General features: G+C 38.6%; 1 protein-coding gene across 1 annotated transcript in view; it reads left to right on the forward strand.

Annotated features, from left to right (window-relative positions):
* Positions 1-4,850: 4,850 nt before the first annotated feature.
* TTC27 (tetratricopeptide repeat domain 27) overlaps positions 4,851-19,857 on the forward strand; it is a 113,006-nt gene continuing 97,999 nt past the window's right edge. Inside the window, exons 1-3 of the mRNA XM_030945058.1 lie at positions 4,851-5,086; positions 7,841-8,018; positions 13,429-13,558. Of these exons, the coding sequence (XP_030800918.1) occupies positions 4,999-5,086; positions 7,841-8,018; positions 13,429-13,558 (396 nt within the window). The 5' untranslated portion in view covers positions 4,851-4,998. The remainder of the gene's footprint in view (positions 5,087-7,840; positions 8,019-13,428; positions 13,559-19,857) is intronic.

A 19,857-nucleotide genomic window follows, 5' to 3' on the forward strand; every position in this document is an offset into this window, starting at 1 on the left:
TAATTTGTACTAAGAGTTTTCCTCAGGGAAAGTAAGAGATTGTGAATGACACAGATTTCCTAATGTTTGTGGAGTCTAATGATTAACAACTGCAAGATGAATGAGAAATCACTTGAGTGCTGGTTTTACACAGAAAATTTGTTAGAAGAATCCTTTGGACATCTTCAAGGACTGTAAAAGAATGGATTTCTTCCAACTCTCTGGAAGCCTGCTCAGAACACGTCAGAGTTTCTCCTTTGGGCAGTCAGGAGAAGTAAAGAGCTAAGCAGAAGCAGTCATGGAGGACAGGGAAATGAGTCATCCTAATCCACTGTAATGATCTCATCAATCCTTCACCGTGTCAAGTTATAAATATATAGTAAATATTGACAAGCGTGTTGAGGCAGGTTTTGAACGAGAACATTTATCTTATTGTTGTTCTTGCCAGGACAGATAATCCTCACAGAAGCTAGTAGTTTCAAAGGTTTAGGGAGAAACTCATTATAGAGAATATGAGAAATCATTTCAGTGCAGGTTTTTGGTTGCTGAAGGACATTGGGATCTACTGGTGTTTTAAGGGTGAATAGTCTCTCTTCATCTACTTCCCTCAACTATAATCTAGTTATTTATTTTACTAGAACCTTTTTCTTTGCAACTTCTAACATTTGCAGTCAGTTTTGCCTGCCCCAAACTTGAGAGAACCAATAGAATCCACAGTGATGTCCCATATTGTCCAAAATAACATTTGAAATTACCATAAAACATCAACTTCTCATAAATATTGCACAAGTGATTGTCCAAATTAAATTCACTAGAACAATTGGATTTCTGTCTTTTCTAGACACTTCTAGAATTTGAGGCCTCCTGCCTTAACATTTGGTTCTCATAAGTTCTGTTCCTCTATGATTATAATTCTATCCCACTGCAAAGCTATGCTGAATTTTTACTTACACAATTTCAAACTGAGATGGGAAAAAGTACTTCTCTGACATACAGGCCACCATATTCCCAATCACTAAATACCTCCTCATCCAAAATACACATTTCAAAGAGTAAAGACAAGAACAAACATTTTTGTGCCTGTGTTTAAAAGTAGAGAGAAGTTGCACCTAGTTTGCTTAGAAGTCCAAGCTAAGGGACGTTTTCCAAATAGAAAACATCAAACTTGATATTTGTGCTATTTGGCAAAGCTGTGAGCAACAGGAAGATTTCGGATCATACTCTTCTCATCAAGCAGAATGTTCCTTGTTGTGTCCCTGTCATTACAAATCAACACAGAGCATTTAAGCCAATACCACTGTTAAATCCCTCATGCTAGTTAGTTAGAAGAAGTGTACTGAAGGTACATTGTAACATCTAAGTTTGGTGACTATTCTGTAGATCTAAAACAATTCTGGAATCCAACTTGCATCAAATGCATTAGTGCTTAATGCAACATTTCAGCTCATGTTTTTAAGAATCTAAGAAAGATTAATAGAACTGCTTTTTATATTTTTATAAAAATAGTCACAGACCTGTATATGGTATTTTCTCCTGATTCACATGGAATATTCTATATTAACGTGACATGCTATATTTAATCCACAGAACTCACCAAATCTTACATATAAACAAGGAATGGCCAATAGTCCTTATTTCCTAAGTCATGCACCAAATCTTACTGAAGTCAAAAGTCACAGAGATGCCCCAAATTTTGGAGGCCCAACATCAAAAGCATCACTGCGAGTGATTTCATGCACAATTGGTGCTGACAAAATCCGAGAGCTTCACTCTTCCCAGGTGACAGACAATATGTTAAGGATCCAGCTGGGATCTCCAGATCAGGAAATCATCATGCCCCTGTTGTTTGCTGCCTGTCCCAGTCCATGTTTCGGATGAACCCAGCAGCCTCGTGCCAACACAGCCCCACGGGGATGACCTGGCAGGGGCACTGCAGCCACCGTGACCTGGTTGTGACACAAATGTACCCCAGAGCCAGAACTATCCACTCTTTTTAGTCAATGTGAGGTAAACTCAAAAACATGTTTCTGCTTACAGGTAACCACGCACATCCTATGTTCAAAAATATAATCATGTTTGTGAGTGCACTAAAGAGATTAAAATTATCATGTAGTTTTAATAAAATAGTCTGTCTGTTTCAGCTAAAATTTATGTGTGATACAGTGTGACTGGAACCAATTTTGTTTGGCTTTCTTTCTTGAGACTACCAAAAAGAATCCAATTAATGAGAGCCATTTAATATATTTTAAATCTCACTTTAAATTCTTCTCTCCTTTTGAAGCTAGCAAAAAGAGAAAATGTTGCTGTTAAAAAAAATAGACATCATAAAATAATGCTTCTGTATGAGCTTATATAAGAAGGCAATAAATACTTTGCAAAAGTCAACTTGGGCAGATATAACGTGCTCATTTAATGAAAGAGTAATTTCTGAATTCTTTTGTTGAACAGTAAATTGAATTATTTCCACATAAGCTTTGGTTTCTTCATCTGAAAACTCACAGATGTTATGTAGCTGAGGCAGAGCAAATTTCTGCTAACAAGATAATGACTACTTTTTAAAAGTTCAGATGAGATATATTCTGATGTGACAAAAAAGGAGAAAAAAAGAACAGAGCAACATTTGCAAAATGGTCAGCAAATACTTATTCATGGACATCAGAAATGGCAATAGATTTTCTACTAAATGGCTAAATTTTAGAAAACTAACCTATTATGAGTGGGAAGACTGCACCTCAAATATTAAAGCTGTATTTTACAGATAGAATAAGTATTTACTGGAGACCTACTTCCTCTTTTTCTACTCATTTATTCATCCTGGATACCATAAAAAAAGAGATACAGTAATATTAATATATAGTATTTTCAAATTATTAATGAAGATTAATGTCAGCTTCTAGAAGAGCTGTCACAATACCAGAGAAGAGCTGTCCATGGTTATTTGCCACTGGCCATGCTCTTCATTTTACATTCCCAAAGAGTGGTTTGAATCACTCTTTCTTTTCCTGTGGTGCAGTGGCCTGCCCTAATTGTTACTGCTTTATAAAGTTGTGAGGAAGAGAAGAATTCCCTAGCCTTTATTATTTTAGCACATTTGAAATGTAGCTTTTTTTACCTCTACTTCACTGACTGCCCAGTGATTTTGTTCTTTGGGATTTGGTGAAGAAAGAGCATAAGTTGGCCAAGTGGTCAGAGAGGGACCCGAGGGATGCAGAGCTGCTGGTGAGTGCAGTGAAGCAACCACAATTCATTCCAAGCATCGCGTCTGTGCCTGTGCCCGAGATAGCTGCTAGGAGCCGTGTAACCATTGCTGTTCTTCTGCCCTTGTCACCTGGAGACTGCAAGTCTGTTTTTAAATTGTAAACTGGAAAAGCAGTAAATATGCTGGGAGCCTGCTGAGGGACCCACCCTGCTGACAGTGAGGGCCTGTGCATTAACTCCGCAAAATCCAAGAACAGAGTTTGAACATTTAGCTGATGTCTACCGGGGCCCCCCAAGCTTCCAACGAGCTTGAAATTTCTGATACTGTAACTAAGGTGATGTAAGCCTAAATATGATGGATCACAGAGACCAACTGGTTAGTGGGATATAACTTGGCAGAACTGACAGAGCCAAAGCAAGAAAAACTGATACAATTCCACAATAGGAGCCTTGCATCTCCCCTCCTCTCACCAGGTGCATCAAATGTGCTCCTTAGAATTGCAGAATTTGCAGTCCTGCAAATTTTCATCCTGGTATACCAACGAGCCAGTTTTTCCTTGACAATTCCTCCCCTTTCCCCACTCCTCAAATAGCAAATCTACTCCTGCTCAAAAATGGCACATAACACAATTGCTTCTCTCCCCAGCAGTACCAGAGAGCTGGCACACAGAATTCAGGATCAGTTTAAAAATCATGTAACAGCAACTTTTACAAACAGCAGCCCACTGCTAATATCATTATCATAAATCTATGCTAATATTAATTGCTTGGAGCTTACAAAATCTTTCTTTTACAGTAAGCAGGTTTTTTTGGTAGTACACAAAGAGATTATCTGTTTCAAAAGGCTTTAGGTAAAAAAAACCCCTGCAGCAGAAGATAAGTACTGCATCAATACAGCAGCACAGGTATCTTGTAAGGTGATATTAAATGTGCTAGTTCAGATACCACAGTAGCACATTTCAGATGGATAATTTTCTCACACTCTCAGAAAAAAGTTAAAGATGAAGGTTATTCTTTGAAAACTCTTGTGTCAGAAATTTTGATTATCTACTTCCTGCTTTGAAACAATAAGCAGCACTATGCTAAAATTTTGAATCTGCACTACATAGCCTGCCCGGGATCCCCGAGGATTCTCCACAGAGGATGTATAGATATGAAGGGAGGGTGTCAAGAGAAGGAGCCAGGCTCTGCTCAGTGGGGTCAAGCAACGGGCCAGGAGGCAGAGGGCAGAAACACAGGAAGCTCCAGCGGAATGTGAGGAAGAACTTCTTTACTGCGTGACTGACCACTGAAACAGATTGCCCAAAGAAACTGCGGAGTCTCCCCCACTGGAGACACTCCAGAACCGTCTGGATGCAATCCTGTGCCATGTGCTCTGGGATGACCCCGACTGAGGAGGGAGCTTGGACGATGGAGGCTGGACCAGCTGACCCACCGTGTTCCCTTCTAACCTGACCCCTTCGGTGATTCTCCGCAGGGAATAGCCCAGCCAGATTCCATATGGATACGTACGCGTGCCAGCGCCCACCCCCGCTCCCTGACAAGCTGTTGCCGGGCGCTCAGGGCCGCCCCGGGGGCCGCAGGGCCATCCCCGACCATGGCGGTGCCCGCGCTCCCCTCACGCCGCCGGCTGGCGGCGGGGCGGGGCCAGCGCGCCCTCCCGGCGTGCCCCGCGCCGCTGTCATGGCGGCTCCCTGTGGCCGCTGCCCGCACATGGGCTGAGGGCTCGCACGGGCAGCGTGAGCTCCTCTGTGGGTGCCGGGGGTCGCGGCCCCGAGCGCGGCGGTGCCGGGGAGCGGGGCGGGCCCGGGCGGCGGGACCATGCTGGCCCTGGAGCGCGCCCTGCTGAGGGGCTTCCTCAGCGCCGCGGAGTCCCTGGAGTGGAAGCAGGGCGAAGTCGCGGCCGCAGGTGAGGGGAGATCCCGGCCCGGCGTGGGGAAGGTGCCCGCTCCTTGTGGGTGTTCGAAGCCACCGGACCGAGCCGGGGCCGCGGCTGGCGGGTCCCTCCCGCGGGCGTTTTCACCTGCGGTGCCCTGTCAGAGCCTCGCCGAGCTGCCGGGGGCTCTGCCCGTGTTATAGGGCGGGGGAGCCGTGGGCTTGTCAGGCTGGAGGAGCTCCGGGCACTGCGGGCAGGGCCGAGGCGGCAGCAGCGACCGGGCCGCCGCAGGGCTCCTTGGCCGCTCTCGGTGCCGCAGCGCGGCCGGTCCGGCAGACGCCCCGGGAGCCGCCTGATGCTTTCGGGAGGCTTGTAAGCACGGAGGGGCTCCCTCCGGCTGCCTCCCGAGGGAAATGCTGCCTGCCTGCCTGTTGGAGCTTGGCAGTGAGGTGGAACACGCTCTTGGAGCAAAACGTGGGAGGGAAGAGTCTGGCACGAGGTGCCTTTTCTATATTTATTAGTTGTTCGGTCACTGTTGCTTGAGGGATCTCTGGAAAATAGTCTGTTGGGGGACTTGGTTAGACGCAGCTTTCCTGCTGGGGAGCGCAGCAGCTCTTAAAAATGTAACCTTTGTGATGTAAAAACATGCTTCCATGTTTCAGGCAGACTAAAGTACTCACGTCCTGTGCCATGTTGTAGCATATTGAAAATCTCATTTATCCTTACCTAAGCATTTGCTGATTTTAGGAAAAGAGCCATACAGAACTAATTTCCTTGTGTGACTTTTCAATTGACCTTAATTACTGTACTGTCCAGGAATGGTAGCTGATGTGACTGACATCTCTCACATCAGTCTTTTCAACAGTGCTGTTTGTGATATGGAGTTTTTCTGATTACTTTTTTTTTTCGGATTCTTTGTTAGCTTTGGTTTGTTTTGAGGAGCTTTAAGTAGTGTGCTGCTATAAGATGTGGGGAAAACTTGTTGAAGAAAGGCGTCTTGCAGTAGAGATAGAAAATGGTGGAGTTTGTGATGATTCTTAGTCATCATTTACATGGACTCTTCCTATTGATGACCCTGAAAATGAATTTAAAAGCTGCGATCTTGAATTTGTATAGTGTCCTATAAAAAGCTGCACACATAATCAAAAGCAGCTTTTACATGCTACAGTTATGTTACTGGAAAGAGAAGAAACTCAGTATTCCTCATTCATTATCATGTGTCCTCACAGCCCATAGTTATTTTACAAACTACAGCACTGCCTGTCTGGGCAACTATAATCCAATATTAAAAAGTTGTCATTTGGTGAGAGAAAGTCTCTCCAAAGCACAGATTGGAGAAAAGTCTCTTGTAATTTCCATTCTTTGTGAGGGTATGATGTCAGCAGCATTGTGGAACCACTGCTATTCTTCTGTATATGTCCTTCCAGGTACAGCTTAAAGTGTTTTTTAAATAATACAAGGCACACATTTTCTCTTATATCATTCAGTAGCTCATTGTGGAAAACAAAAGTAAACTTCAGTCAGCAGTTTGGTGCAGAGACTTCAGAATGAACGAGTCTCTGTCACCCATTCCTACAGAGTCATCCATTGCTGTTATTGAAGGTGGTTCTGCCCTCTGTGTTCCTGTATTTGTAAAATTTAAAGTCCTTGTTTAGTTGGATGAGCTTGGGGTTGGTATTCAGTTCAGTTCTTTGCACAGCTGCTGCTTGTGTGGATCCACAGCTGTGCCAGTGTTAAATTGGTTACCTGGCTGCTGATCTTAGGGAGCTGCAATCCCCAGCTGGAATCACAGGCTGATAGTGAGGCACTTATCCTGTGCCAGCCTCTGCATTTCCTCAGCTGAACCATCACCAACACCTGCATCATCTGGTCAGAAACCAGTTAGTGCATCTGCATGAGCTGTAGCCACAGCTGCAGGGTAGGCAGATAATGGTTTTGCCCAAGAATAGCAGGTTTTAACATGGCCAGGTTATTCCAACAACTACTGTGTTGATTGCACTGTAGCATATCTGAAGATAGCTTCTGTAAATAAAGTTGTAGCCTTGGTCAAGAACTTGATGGGTCTGAAGCTTCTTAGAAATATGTAGCATTTCTTGACTTCCCTTTGTCTTGAAATCAGGTTTAAGAGACAGTCATGGGTCTAAATCCACCTTGGTAGTTATCCTTAAGGATCTGCTCTATGTGCAGGCTTTTCACTGAGGTAGTAGAGTTACCATAGGAAGTAATTCTTTTGTAAAGATAAAATCTCATTGCCCATTGCTTGTCAGTATTCTAAGCTTGTAAATGAAGGACTAAGCAGTTTCTGCAGTTTTGCATAAGGCTTTATTCACTAAACTCTGCAAATATTGAATCATTTTTATTTGTTGCATTTCCCCTATGTAGATTCTCTGGTCTGTGAAATTACTTTCTTATCTATAGCAGTTTACTGTACATTTAAAATGTTTTGAAGGAAGAACAGAAGAACATCCTGCTGTTATAATTGAAGTATTTTAAAAGGCCATCCATTTGTTTTTCCTGAAATTTCAGTGCTAGTTTTTGTTTTATATTCATCTGGTTGTTTGTGTTTCACTGTAACTTTAATAGAAATTATTTTGAATGAAGTAACACCTGCTAGTGCTGCTCTTGAGTTTCAGTGCAACTGCACTTTCCCTGCAATGTAAATGAAGATACATTCTTTAGAAGGGGAGTGGTAGATATTTTAATTTGAATATGTTTAAAAGGTCTTGAAAGACAAAATTGTTTGAAAGTTTTCACTGATTTCTGTGTTGTTTTTTTTTTCTCTTCCAGAAAGTGGATCATTATTGCAATTGATGTTTGATGGGAAATATGAGACAATATTTTCAAATTCAGCCGTTCAGAATGTTTTCAGTGCGTCTTCTGTGACAGAGGAGAACATTGACACTTACTTGGAGAAGCAGATTCTAACATACCTGGATTGTTCTGCAGAGGTTGATAACGTGGAAAGGTGGAAATTATTATTATTATATAGAAGTTTAATAGAGGCTATGTTTGATTTTTACAAAAGGCATTTAAAAATGTAGAATTTGTATAGGGCCTTCAAAATCCTTGTACTAACAGGAAAGCAGAAAACAAATTTCTTTTGTTATTCCCCGACTCCCTTGGGCATCTCTTCATTTCTGTTCATTGAAAGAAACAATGATGTTGTGATACAGGGGCTTGTTGAAGACATTAGCTTCATTTACAGTGATTACCTCAGAAAGTTCTGGTATAAAGAAGTCACACATGTAAATTCATTTTGCCAGATATCATCAAACAATTAACAATTTTCTCTCTGAAATGTTGTATTGCATTTTTGTGGCTTCTTGAAGTACTGTGTAATGTTACTGTGAAAGCAATGCCTGTATTTCTAAGTCTGATTTATATTGAGGTTGTTCTACTCTTTTTAATGTAAAAATGAGTAAGATGTTACTCATGGATGCTGTTCATCAATAATTATTTTCTTCCCAAAACTTTCTCTGACACAGTCTCTCTTAATTGTAGTCTATGTGCTAATTGTTGCTGTTAAAGAGTTTGGTGTTACTGTTTACAGTTTGGTGTGTAAATGATGAACACACTGAAATCTGACATGCTAGGGATAGTAGAAGCAGAAAACGATACATGTGTTGTATATATATATATATATGTAAGTATTTCAAAAGGTAAAAAAGATTCACAGAAGGTAAGAGAAGATAAAGATTAAAAAATAAAAGTAAGAGGAAGGTAATTGTAACCAGTGTTGGCAGAGTCCAAATATATGTGTTTTGGTATGAAACACATAAACCTAAGAGCTTTTGCTAAAATATCAAAGAAAAAAATGTTTGAAAAACTGAGCTGAGATTTGTTCGTGATCATAGTGTGTCAAAAACTCATCTTCTGGGGTAGTGCACAATACAATGCACTCCTGCTTTCTGAGTTAGTGTTCAGAGGTTTTTCCTGTGTGTGTTTTTTGTTTGGTGTTTCTTGTTTATTTTTTTTTTTACCTTACTTTGTTGTTCTGTTACTATTAAGTATTAGCTGGATAGATTTTTCGATAATTCTAGATTTGGTTACCTTGCTGTAATTTGAATAATGTGACAAGGAAAGAAAAATCAGTCAGGACTTGAAACAGACTCAATCCTGATCTTAATTATTGCTTCAAATATATTTTGCTGCCTTTTTAAGCCATTCAGCTTCTTGAAGGCAATCACAATCTGTATCAGTGGAACTTTGTATTTCTCCTGTTATAGTGCACTCCTACTGCAGACAGCAAAGGGATTTGTTCCTTGGCTGCTCACGCTCCAGCTCTGTGGTCTTTGTGGTTTTTCTTTTTTGCTCTGCAGCTCTGGGTTATATTAGAAGCCGCCTTGCCAGAATATATGGAGGCAGATCTGTAATATTTAGAATTTCAGAAGCAGACAGAGGGTTTTCTGACCAAAATTATAGCCTGAAGCTTTATTCAAAATGAAAGCAAAGGGTCTTCAAAACCTATCAGCGTCTGCCAGAAACACTTTTGTTTGTAGCATCCAAGTGAATTTTTCAAGCTCCATTAGTAATAATTTAAGAAGTTTCGGGGGCTGAAGGAGCTAAGTTGTGGCTTTCTCTTATACAAAAACTTCTACTGAAGTTGCTTGTCTGAAAGACGGGTAATTTCCTATTTTAGGTAGGTGCTGCACAGCACTTTGACCTGTACTATCTTGGTCTCTGATGACTTTCTGGAGTGTGTTACATAGTTATTTTTTCTAACTGCAGACCCTATGTCCTGTGAAGGCCTTATGGGAGGAACTTATGTAACCTTTGCATCCATATTTTGCATTGCTTATGATGAAAATGGGAGGGTTCTATATTTTTTAATGCCTAAAATGTAATTTTCTTTTTCCACTGTGTGATTCAAAGGAAGTGCAGCAAACCTCTTAAGTTCTAGCCCAGAAAATTCAGTAAGACACTGATTTTTTGTGACTTTCTGTAGATGGGATAAGTAATTTTTTTTTTCTTGAATGGAAAGTTATAATTTAAAAATTTAAAATTTAAAAATACAGTAGGAATTTAATTCAGTCGGAAAGAGAAAGTTGGATAATGTGAATCTTATCTTTTTTTGCACAATATAAACAGTGCAAAATATGGTTTTGTAATAGTGTTAGAAGAACTCTTAAGGAGTTCTTTTTCTGAAGTTAAGACTGAGCAGCTTGAGGGCAGAACAGCTCAAAGTTTGTATCTAGATGGTAATTTCTTTGGACAAGTTCTCTGTAACTTTTTCCACTTTTCAGAAAGCTGAGGTTCTGTCACGAAAATGACTTTGCAGCATTTTAAAAATTGGTGCAACTTTTCTACCCTTTTAACTGATTGCCTTCTTTTCTCTGCCCCAGGCACATTTTCACTATGGCACTTTAAGCCTTTATGCCCTAAAAAATAAGCATTCCTTATAATAAATGTATTGAATAGGATATTTTTTTGTTTTACTTTTTTCCTGTTATTGCTACTCACTTCAGTGCTTAAAAGCTATTTTCTACAGAAAATATAGCTTCATGGTTGTATTTTAATCAGCAAAATTTGGAGCACTAGGGTATGTGTTAACCATGCAGAGGGGGAATGCCTTTTTTGTTTTTCTCCTGAGCTCCATAGGAGAAAGGTGCATTCCTTGCCTGACATACAGTTTGATTCAAAAGACTGGAAGGAAATCGTGTGCAGGTTCCAAAATCTAAAGGAAGAAGGAAATGAGCTCTAACACTGTTTTTTGTTGAACCTCTATGTACTACTTCTACTTTATTCAACATATAAATGAATACTTGGCAAAAGAAATCCATACAATAAAGCTTGTTATGGTTTCCCAAATTGAACACTGAATGGTATTTCTGGTATTTCTCATGGAACATCTGATGGTTGGTTAACTAGTGTGCTGTATGGAATGAAAACTGAAAATGAAGACATTCTTGCTGTTTCTGCAGCTTGCTTTGATGTTCATGAATTTAAAAAATAGCAAAATTAAACACTGAGTAGTTTTGGCTACTGTTCTGCAGTTTATGGCATCACTAAAAAGAACAGAAACCTGTAACTTCTTAAGCAGAACCTGGCTATTGAATATTTTTTTCTTTTATTTTGTTTGTAAATTCTAGCATTATATGCACATCCATTTTTTTTGAAACACAAATGCACTATTGTTCTTTATTTTTGAGCAGCATTTGATACAGCAATATGAATATTAAGCACGTGATTCTGTATTATGAAGAATGATTGGACTCAGTGTAAACAATATTAAAAAAAGGCAGCAAAACCCCCATTCACACCGAGAAAGGAAAAACAAGATGAATGGATACATATATCTAAGGATAAATGCAAAATAAATTATGTAGCTCATCCTAGCAAGGGGGACATTGGCAGCAGTCTCTGTGTTGCTTTTCAGGCAGCCTTTAGGAGGTGAGAATCTGCAGGTCTGCATTGTGAGTGTGAAGGGCAGTCAGGGAGACAGAATGCATTTTCTTGGCAAAAAACAGTGGATAGGCAAGGGAGTTCAGCATTTGCAGGGATTACAGCTTGAAATTGGTTTTCTGATACAGAGTGAGTGATAAGGAGACTGGGAGTTGGTCATGAATCTGAAAATGGGGAAAAAAAATAATTTGGTGATGATAAATTAAACAGTGGAAAAACAGTATCCCAGCCAAAGTAATGGATTTGGTTATCAGTTGTTCCAGAGGCATTCTGCATGGATAAAACTCTGTCTCTTCAAGCAAGTTTGATTTCCAGATAGATATCAGTAATGTTAAAATAAATAAATAAATTGTTACTAGTAGAAACAGTGTAAATTATAAAATAATGAAAATGGTCTTCAAAAGACTGGAGTATCAAATCACAGTTCAGGGATGGTTGATTGTTCTGTGTAACCTTTCAGAAGCTTTGAAGTATAATTTATCATGGGAGAAAAATTAGGACATTTATACCAATGTTGATATTTCATGTGTAGTGGTAATAATTTCATATACAATAATTGTTAGTGCTTTGTGTTCTTGAGTTATTTGGAAATTTAATGGTGATCTTGGTTATGTATTTATATATTCATATTTCCTAGCAGATGGTTACGGGCTGAATAATGACAGACGGGAGTTGTTACCTTGTCTTATTCGACAAGAACTCTTTATGCCAGTCCTTGTTCTCTAACTCCCCTGAAAGATGGTTTATTTTAGTTTTGTTTTTTTTTTGTTTGGTTGGTTTTTGTTTTGTTTTTTGTTTTTGTTTTTTTTTAAATTTTCAGTTAAATGTTCCCCACCCCTGCTTTCCTATTGTTCTGCATCTTTTGTTGCATTCTTGCCCACCAGCTGCTAGTTTGTGTGTGGCTTTTCTATTTCACTTAAGGGATTGTATAACACTTTATTTTTTTGTTTTGATTGGAGGGCTCTTACATCTCTAAGTTTCAGTTTTTACAAAAAGAAAGGACTAGGTTTTTCTGTTTCAATTATGCTCCTTAACGTACCAGTGTTTATATCAAACCTGCACAATTAAAATGCTAACTTTTTGTAGTTAGGAGACCCATTTTCTATGTGTTAGGGCCCTTGTCAATAAGATTCTGGGACATTAAGGTATCATAAAACAAATGAGAAGTTTGTATACAAATCTTAAAAGTCTACACCTGTTAAATAAACCATGACATTCTGAGTGATTGTGCCCTGCCTTCTGCAGACCACACAGATTTTACTAAAGAAATCATAGTAATGTAAAATGAGCTTAGTCTTGTAAATAAAGAAAATTTTACCATACCTAGTTTCAGAAATGAAGTCTTCAGAAACAAAGTCTCTTAATGTCATCTTTCAATAAATTATTATTATTATTTAAAATAAAGGCCATGATGAACTAGATGTTATTTACTGCCAAAGTATCTGAACCAACTTGGAGGAAGTATTCTAAATTTTTGATTTAATTTAATTTTTTTTATTAGAGTGAGTGAAAATAAACAGTTATGTCAAAACAAAAATAAACTTGCTCTTTTGGAACATATGCTAATGCAGGATTTTTTCTGTGAAAATGCTGAGGGTTAGATTTATAGTAAGAAACTATGTAAGAAACAACCATGCAATATGCAAATATGGATTATCTGCATCCTTTGCTAGTCTTCTGATCTCTGATAGTTATGTACAGCCCTAAATTGTGAAATATATAAATTTCACCTCCAAGATGTTGGGCATTAGTTACAACCTTTATAAACAAACATATTTCAAGGACTTTTAGTTTCCTATGTGCATTCTTGAATATTCCATTCATTGAACCCTCCTCATAGGAGAGTGATTTTTTTTTTCTTTTTTTTTTTGGTAAAGTTGAGGGTTTTGAGCTAGCACAAGATTTAATCAGCTCTTGTAGCCTTAAGTAAAAATGTAATATGTTGCTAATTGCTGTTCTTATCGATATTGCAGGCAGAGGCTGATGTTTCTGCTTGGCGTGGGGAGTTTACAGCTCTTCGTTCAAAGCAATTGGACTGGGCCTCCTGTTCAGTTAAAGCTTCAGGATTTTTTGCCACTTGCATTGTTACAGAAATTCTGTGAGGTAGGTTTGGATTTTAATAAGCTTTCCTTTTATTGTCACTGCTTTTCACAAGTAACCATAGCATTGTGTCAGAGAAGGCACGTCTGCAAGGGGGGTGTGCTAGATGAATTGCCATAATCATCAATCCTACTGGCTGCTATTGCAGCATCTTCACTTATATCAGCAGTGTCCTAAAAGTAGTTACTGTTTCTCTACTTATTTCCTGCTGGAAATGTTGGGTTTGGATGGAGAAGATATCTTTAATATAAGCATTTATTCAAAGGGCATTTGCAATCAATAAACTTTTTATGTGTTTATTTTGGGATACATTCTTAGCTGGATCGAAGAAAGATGTTTATAAATGGTGTAGAAATTTCCCCTCCTTAAGGAAAGGTAGAAGTTGCATATCTTGCAAATAGCAGAGTGTTTGGCAGATGGTAACAGTAGATTTGGATGCTCAGTATCCTGTTAGGCTCCTGAACGCCAAGTAAGTGGAGATAATATTAGTACAAAAATGCTGATTTGTATAGAACTTTTGAAAACAGAAGGGAATGTAGGAGATGAAACTGAGGGCTGTCAATTTTATTTATTTTGTCATTGTTTGATGCAGATTACTAATCAACACCCTAACTTTTATTAGTAAGATGTGTATGTTGTTCCTCATGGCAGTACCACAGTCCAGACTCTCCTCACGTGGGGTTTTAGCACAGCTTCTTGATTTTTCTCTTGGGGTTAAAGCTGTGGTAAAATACTGACTACTGTGTTGTGTCAGTAAAGAACATATCAGTAGTTTCTGTTAATGCTGAATCTATACATGAATTTGAATTTAGAATTTCACTAAGAATAGGGTATGGACCATGAGCAAGGTAAGTGCTGTAAACTGAAATGAGGGGAAGTTGGAGTATATGAAAAGTTTCACATAAAACTGTTGGCTCTGCTGCCTTACTGTGGCACGTTTTCCATAATTCATAAAGTCCTGCCTTAGGTTCATTTGCAAGGTTATATTTCTAAATAACTAATTCAGAGACAGTATTGTTCCTGGTTTTTTAAATAGATGTTTATAAATTTGGTTTATCTTTTAGGGCTGGCACAGTATGTAGGGGGGTAGAATATAAAAAAATAAAGGTAGTGTAGAAAGTAATCCTACCCCTAAGGAGTTTCAGCTGGGCTAATTATTAAAGATTAGGAGCAGGCCTAACTTTAACAGGCCATAGCTGTAGCCAATAAGAAGAAGTGCTATAAAAGAGTGGATTGGTTGGTTGAGGGGGGACTGGAGTCAGTTGGTTACTGCAAGAAGAAGGAAGAGTCAGTGCTTAGAGGAGTTGCCCTCGAGAAACATCAAGGAGGTATGAAACTCTTGCAATAAGGGGACAACAATATGGAACCTTTGCAATATAATGACAACAACAGTATGTATAGATAGGCTTATTTTTCGAATGATTTTTGATACTTGAAATTCAAATCTCATCTTCTGATGACTAAATAAGTAACAGTGGCAACCAAGTGTACTAAACCTTTTGGGGTGTGAAATGAGCAAAAATTTTGAAGTGTGCTACCTCTGAAGGGAAAAGTAGTTTATTTTGCCTTTATATATAGTAAAAATAATAAAACCTAATTGAGTCTCTTTATAATTTGTTCATTATATTTAATATCGTGATACTGAAATATTCTTACAAATTTTGGTTTCTCTTTACTGGAGAACTCTATATTCGATGTTAGTGTGTATGCAGCGGTTGCAGTCTAACGCAGTCTGCAGCCCAAGATGATGCTCATAGGATTGCTGTCACTGACAGAGTTCAGAGACCTGGAAAGTATAGTGTTCATAATTTCTATTAACCGTTTGAAAGAATCATAAAATGTTTTGTCTTGGATGGGACTTTAAAGATCGCCCAGTTCCAAGCCCTTGGCCATGGTTGGGGACACCTTCCGCTAGACCAGAGTTCCATCCCATCTGGCCTTGAACACTTCCAGGGAAGGAGCATCCACAGCTTCTCTGGGCACCCTGTTCCAGTGCCACAGCACCCTCACAGCAAAGAATTACCTTGCCTGTCAGTATTGAGTCACTCCCCCTTGTCCTGTCTCTGCATGCCCTTGTAAATAGTCTTGCTCCCTCTTGCAGGTCCCCTTCAGGTACTGGAAGGCCACAATTAGGTCACCCCAAATCCTTTTTTTTTCTAGGCAATTTCATTTAATGTCTGGAATAATGAGATACAAATTCCCTGTTGAGTAAGGAAATACATGATCTCCTGTTTGGTTTCTGTTGTGTTTCTGCAGTGGCTGGGAGTGTGGTGCTTTGAAATATGTTTGCTTATGCAGGGGTGGTATTGCAGAAACTAAACTGGCGAGAGATTATAAGGGAAAACAAACTTTATTTCTAATGAGGGCTCCATCAGACTTCCATATTGCTTCAAGGTTTAGCTATTTATACATTCAGGAAGAAGTTTACCTTTATTTCTATTACTGCTATAGGTATTGTTTTCTGACGTGTTAATGCACTTATGTGCTAAAATATAATATCCAGTTCTCTTCTTTATTAAAAGTCTTAATTCAGAAGGTTTTGAATTATGTTTTGAATTCTCTTCATGTACTTTTCATTCCAAGGATTCTTAGTATATGAGCGCTCTGTAAAAATGAACATCTCAATAGCAACATTTTTGTGTTTCCGTTAATCCAGCCTTCCTCTCATGCATACACAGATATTCAGAAAATGTGGGTTAAAAATGGAACTCTTAAGTTTCTCTGTCTGTTGTAACCTTCCATATTCTGTCATCAAGGCTGATACAATCCCTTTTTAAACAGATCATCCATTTTCTAGGTTTTCAAAATAAAATGATTTTTCCCACATCGAGGTTAAAGAATTACATCTTCGTGTTTCTTTTAGCCTGCTCTAAGTAATGTCACTGAATTTCAGCTTTACAATGTCTCATGTATTTAATGAATATTTTAAAAATCCTTATTTTCAGAACACTTTATTGGATTAGTCTTTGTTTCCAGGGTATATATCTGCTGCCATTTCTATCCTTGGAAAGTTTCACCTCTGGATCAATGCCATAGCTTCATTTTTGCTCCCAGCTAACTTCTTTTCTTACAAGTGCAGTAAGGCTGCACAAGACTGTAATTACTTTAGTGAAGAATAAATAAAATAGACTCTTTAAGGTGAGTTGCTAGTGGGGCCTCTTGGATGTCTTCAATGAGCAATATTCATGAGTATGTGTCTATTATTTCCCTTTCCTCATTCAGTCTAACCTTCTCTCTAAACTATGGTTGCCTTCAACCATACTCTATTAAGGTTTGGGTTTATGTCCTGCAGAACTCAGTTGTGATTTGCAGAGTCCACACAAAAGTAACATTTTATTTATTAGATGTATTTCAGTTTTCTAAAATAACTGTGAGACTTTATCACACCACTTAATAGTCTGACTGATACCATGCTGCATCTTTTAATGAGTGAATGTGGTAAAAGAAGATTAAAAAGTACTGAATTCTAGTTAAGGTGGATTAGCAGTTCTTGTTTTGATCGTTTTGGGGTTAGACTACAACATTATTGATGAGCTCGGTGCTTAAAGTAAGAGGCTTATAGTAATGGGCTCCTTGTGTCTTAAGAGAGTTGTCACTGTCTCTGCATGTAAGAGAATAGAAGATACAGAACTGTTGGAGCATATTTTTAATCTGCCTTAGGTTTCAGAGCTTCTCTGTATTACCTCATACAGTTGAGCTCAGTATTTTTAGTGGATGAACTGGAAAATTATGTGTAGTAGTACTAATGAAGACCACTGATGATTAAGAATGTTGAGAGGACAAGCTGCTTGCTGCTTTATTTGTTGTCTGATTTAATAGTCACAAATAGAATATATCTGGTAACAGTGAGAAGCTCCATCTGGAAGATCTCAATCTGGAAGATCTCAATCTGTTAATTGATAATACCTGTAAACAACTGGTAGGAGTTCTCCAAATACATCTATCAACAGTTCCTGTTCTTCTTTTTGTAGCTTTCAGGCTGATCCAAAGAATAAGTTTTGGAATACAGTTGAATAATTTTTTTGGTATGTTTTTATTACTCCTTCTTTTATGCATTATTTGATCCTTTTGCTGTAAGAGACTGAAATATTGCCACACTTCTGTTGGAATCTATAGCCATGGTCATAATTTGTGTGAAAAACACTAATGTACTATGTGGCACTACTGTCTCAAATCCAGTATGATTCCTTGGTCTTGTTAATTCAGTCTGTTGTGAATTCCTTTTTTGGGCCCATATGCTTGCCTTCTATTAGCATGCACTAGCTAGGAAGAAAAAACATCTGTGCTTGAGCAGGAAGATATAGGCTTTGAAAGTTATGCAGATTTCTCCCTCTTGTGGGGAATGTAAGGATGGATGATAAAGGCTAAATCTGGAGGCAGAGTCTTGTAAGCAAAGATAGTCTGCTAAAGTAGCCTACAGTCTTGCCCTGCATTCCCTTGGTATGAATATAGAACAGAAGGGGGAATCTTAATGCAGTCACTTCAAAAATACCCCCTTAATGGCGGAGCAAAGTCACCCTCATAAGGTTTATGAACAAGAGCTTTCATAACTAAAGTACTTCTTTGACATGTAGTGCTCTCGGGCAAGATTTGCTTGCAAGAGCTCACCATGGTTATCTTGAGTCTGGACCTCAGCTTTCCATAGGTTACCTGTTGGTGATTTGGCTTGTAAAACTGGAGACAGCCTCCTGTGTAATCTTGCCTCCTTTTCAGAGAGTTGAAGAGAAAAGCAGTTATAAACAAAAGCAGTATTTCCACTGCCTTCAAATCTATAGAGTGAATTCTGTTTTCAAGGACCAAACCTTTGGCAGGTAACCTCAGTACATCCTCTGTTAATCTGAAAGGTAGATCACCTTAGCTTTGCTAGATGACAAATTGTTATGAAGTAGTCTTTGTATTTTTAAAAATATGAGAAGCCCAGTACATATGGCTTAGTAGCCACAGGCAGCAGCTTTCTGATCCCATAATTTGTTTGTCTATGCCCCACCATTGCTTCCATTTAATCAAGTCTTCATGAGTATTTAGTCTGGCTTTGTCTACTTCTTTATGTCTGCACTTACCTTTTTATATACAGGGGAAGGATCCCCAAGACAGAAAGAGCTGATGAAATGTTACAAAGGCCAGAGTGGTTTTCAATATAGAAGTAAAAGCATGCTGAATCCTCACTTTGCTTCTGGTCACTATCATTAGCATGAAAAGAACACTAATTCCCTAAACTAAAATTCTCATACACTCTATTTTTAGTGCTATTGAATGTGAATGGCAGGAGCTTTCTTCTGATTTTTATCGTTATTCAGATGGCTCCAGTCATGCAGGGAAATACTTTTGAAATACTGTGAAAATTGAAATACGTGGGAGTACTGCCCAGCTTGCAGTTGATTTAGGGCTTTCATAATAGTAACTAAAAAGTAGCCATTAAGTTTCTGTTTGTAAGTTGAGTATAGAAACAGCTGTGCTTCAGAGATTAAAAAATATTGATCTAGAGTGAGTTGAGCTTAATTTGTGTGTATTTTGTGTGTTAATTTGTGATGGTCCAACAGAACCACTTGGAGGTCCAGCAGAAGCTAGATGACTACTCCAGTAATTTCTCTGCATATGTTATGAAGTAATTATCTAGTATGTTTCTGTGCTTTAACAACATTACTCCTGAATAAAATAATTATACTTTGTGATGTCAAGTTTGATGAAGAATAGAAAGACTCAAAAATCTAACCCAGGTTTACTAGGTAAGGAGCATTATATTAGCAAGTCTTGGGTTGTGGCTGTTTTGAGATACATGAAATTTTGGAGCTACAAGATAGGGTCAACACATTTTATGTTTAGGTGTTTAAACACAAGAACACAAGCTCAGAATTTCCTTTTGCTCTTAGCCAATGTTTTAGAGATTTTAGTGGACTTCTATTCTTAACTGTGCTGTCCTGGAAGCCATAATACCTCAAACATCTTCTTACTTGTCGCTATTCTCTCACCTTAAAGACTACCTCAGGGCAGTGAATTCTGCATGGATAATGCAGTCTTAGAGCATAGGCTGGAAAAAATGAATGTTGGTGTAAACTTCCTCTGGTAAAGGTAAAGGATGTCTGCTTTTCTGGATATGATTTATTTAATGGAAAAGGACATGGATTTGTTAAAATAGAAGATGGAATTTCTTTGGCTCTGGGACTTGTTGGCTTATTGTCAAGGCTGTAATATGTCATCTCAACTTTCCCTTCTTCCTCCCTCATTCTTTGTTAATGTTACATTAGCAGGACTGAGTTTTGTGGTGAAAGGACTTGAAATGTGAATTTGAGATTAATTTGTTA

Source organism: Camarhynchus parvulus, chromosome 3 (assembly GCF_901933205.1).
Source record: "Camarhynchus parvulus chromosome 3, STF_HiC, whole genome shotgun sequence".
Lineage (NCBI taxonomy): Eukaryota > Metazoa > Chordata > Aves > Passeriformes > Thraupidae > Camarhynchus > Camarhynchus parvulus.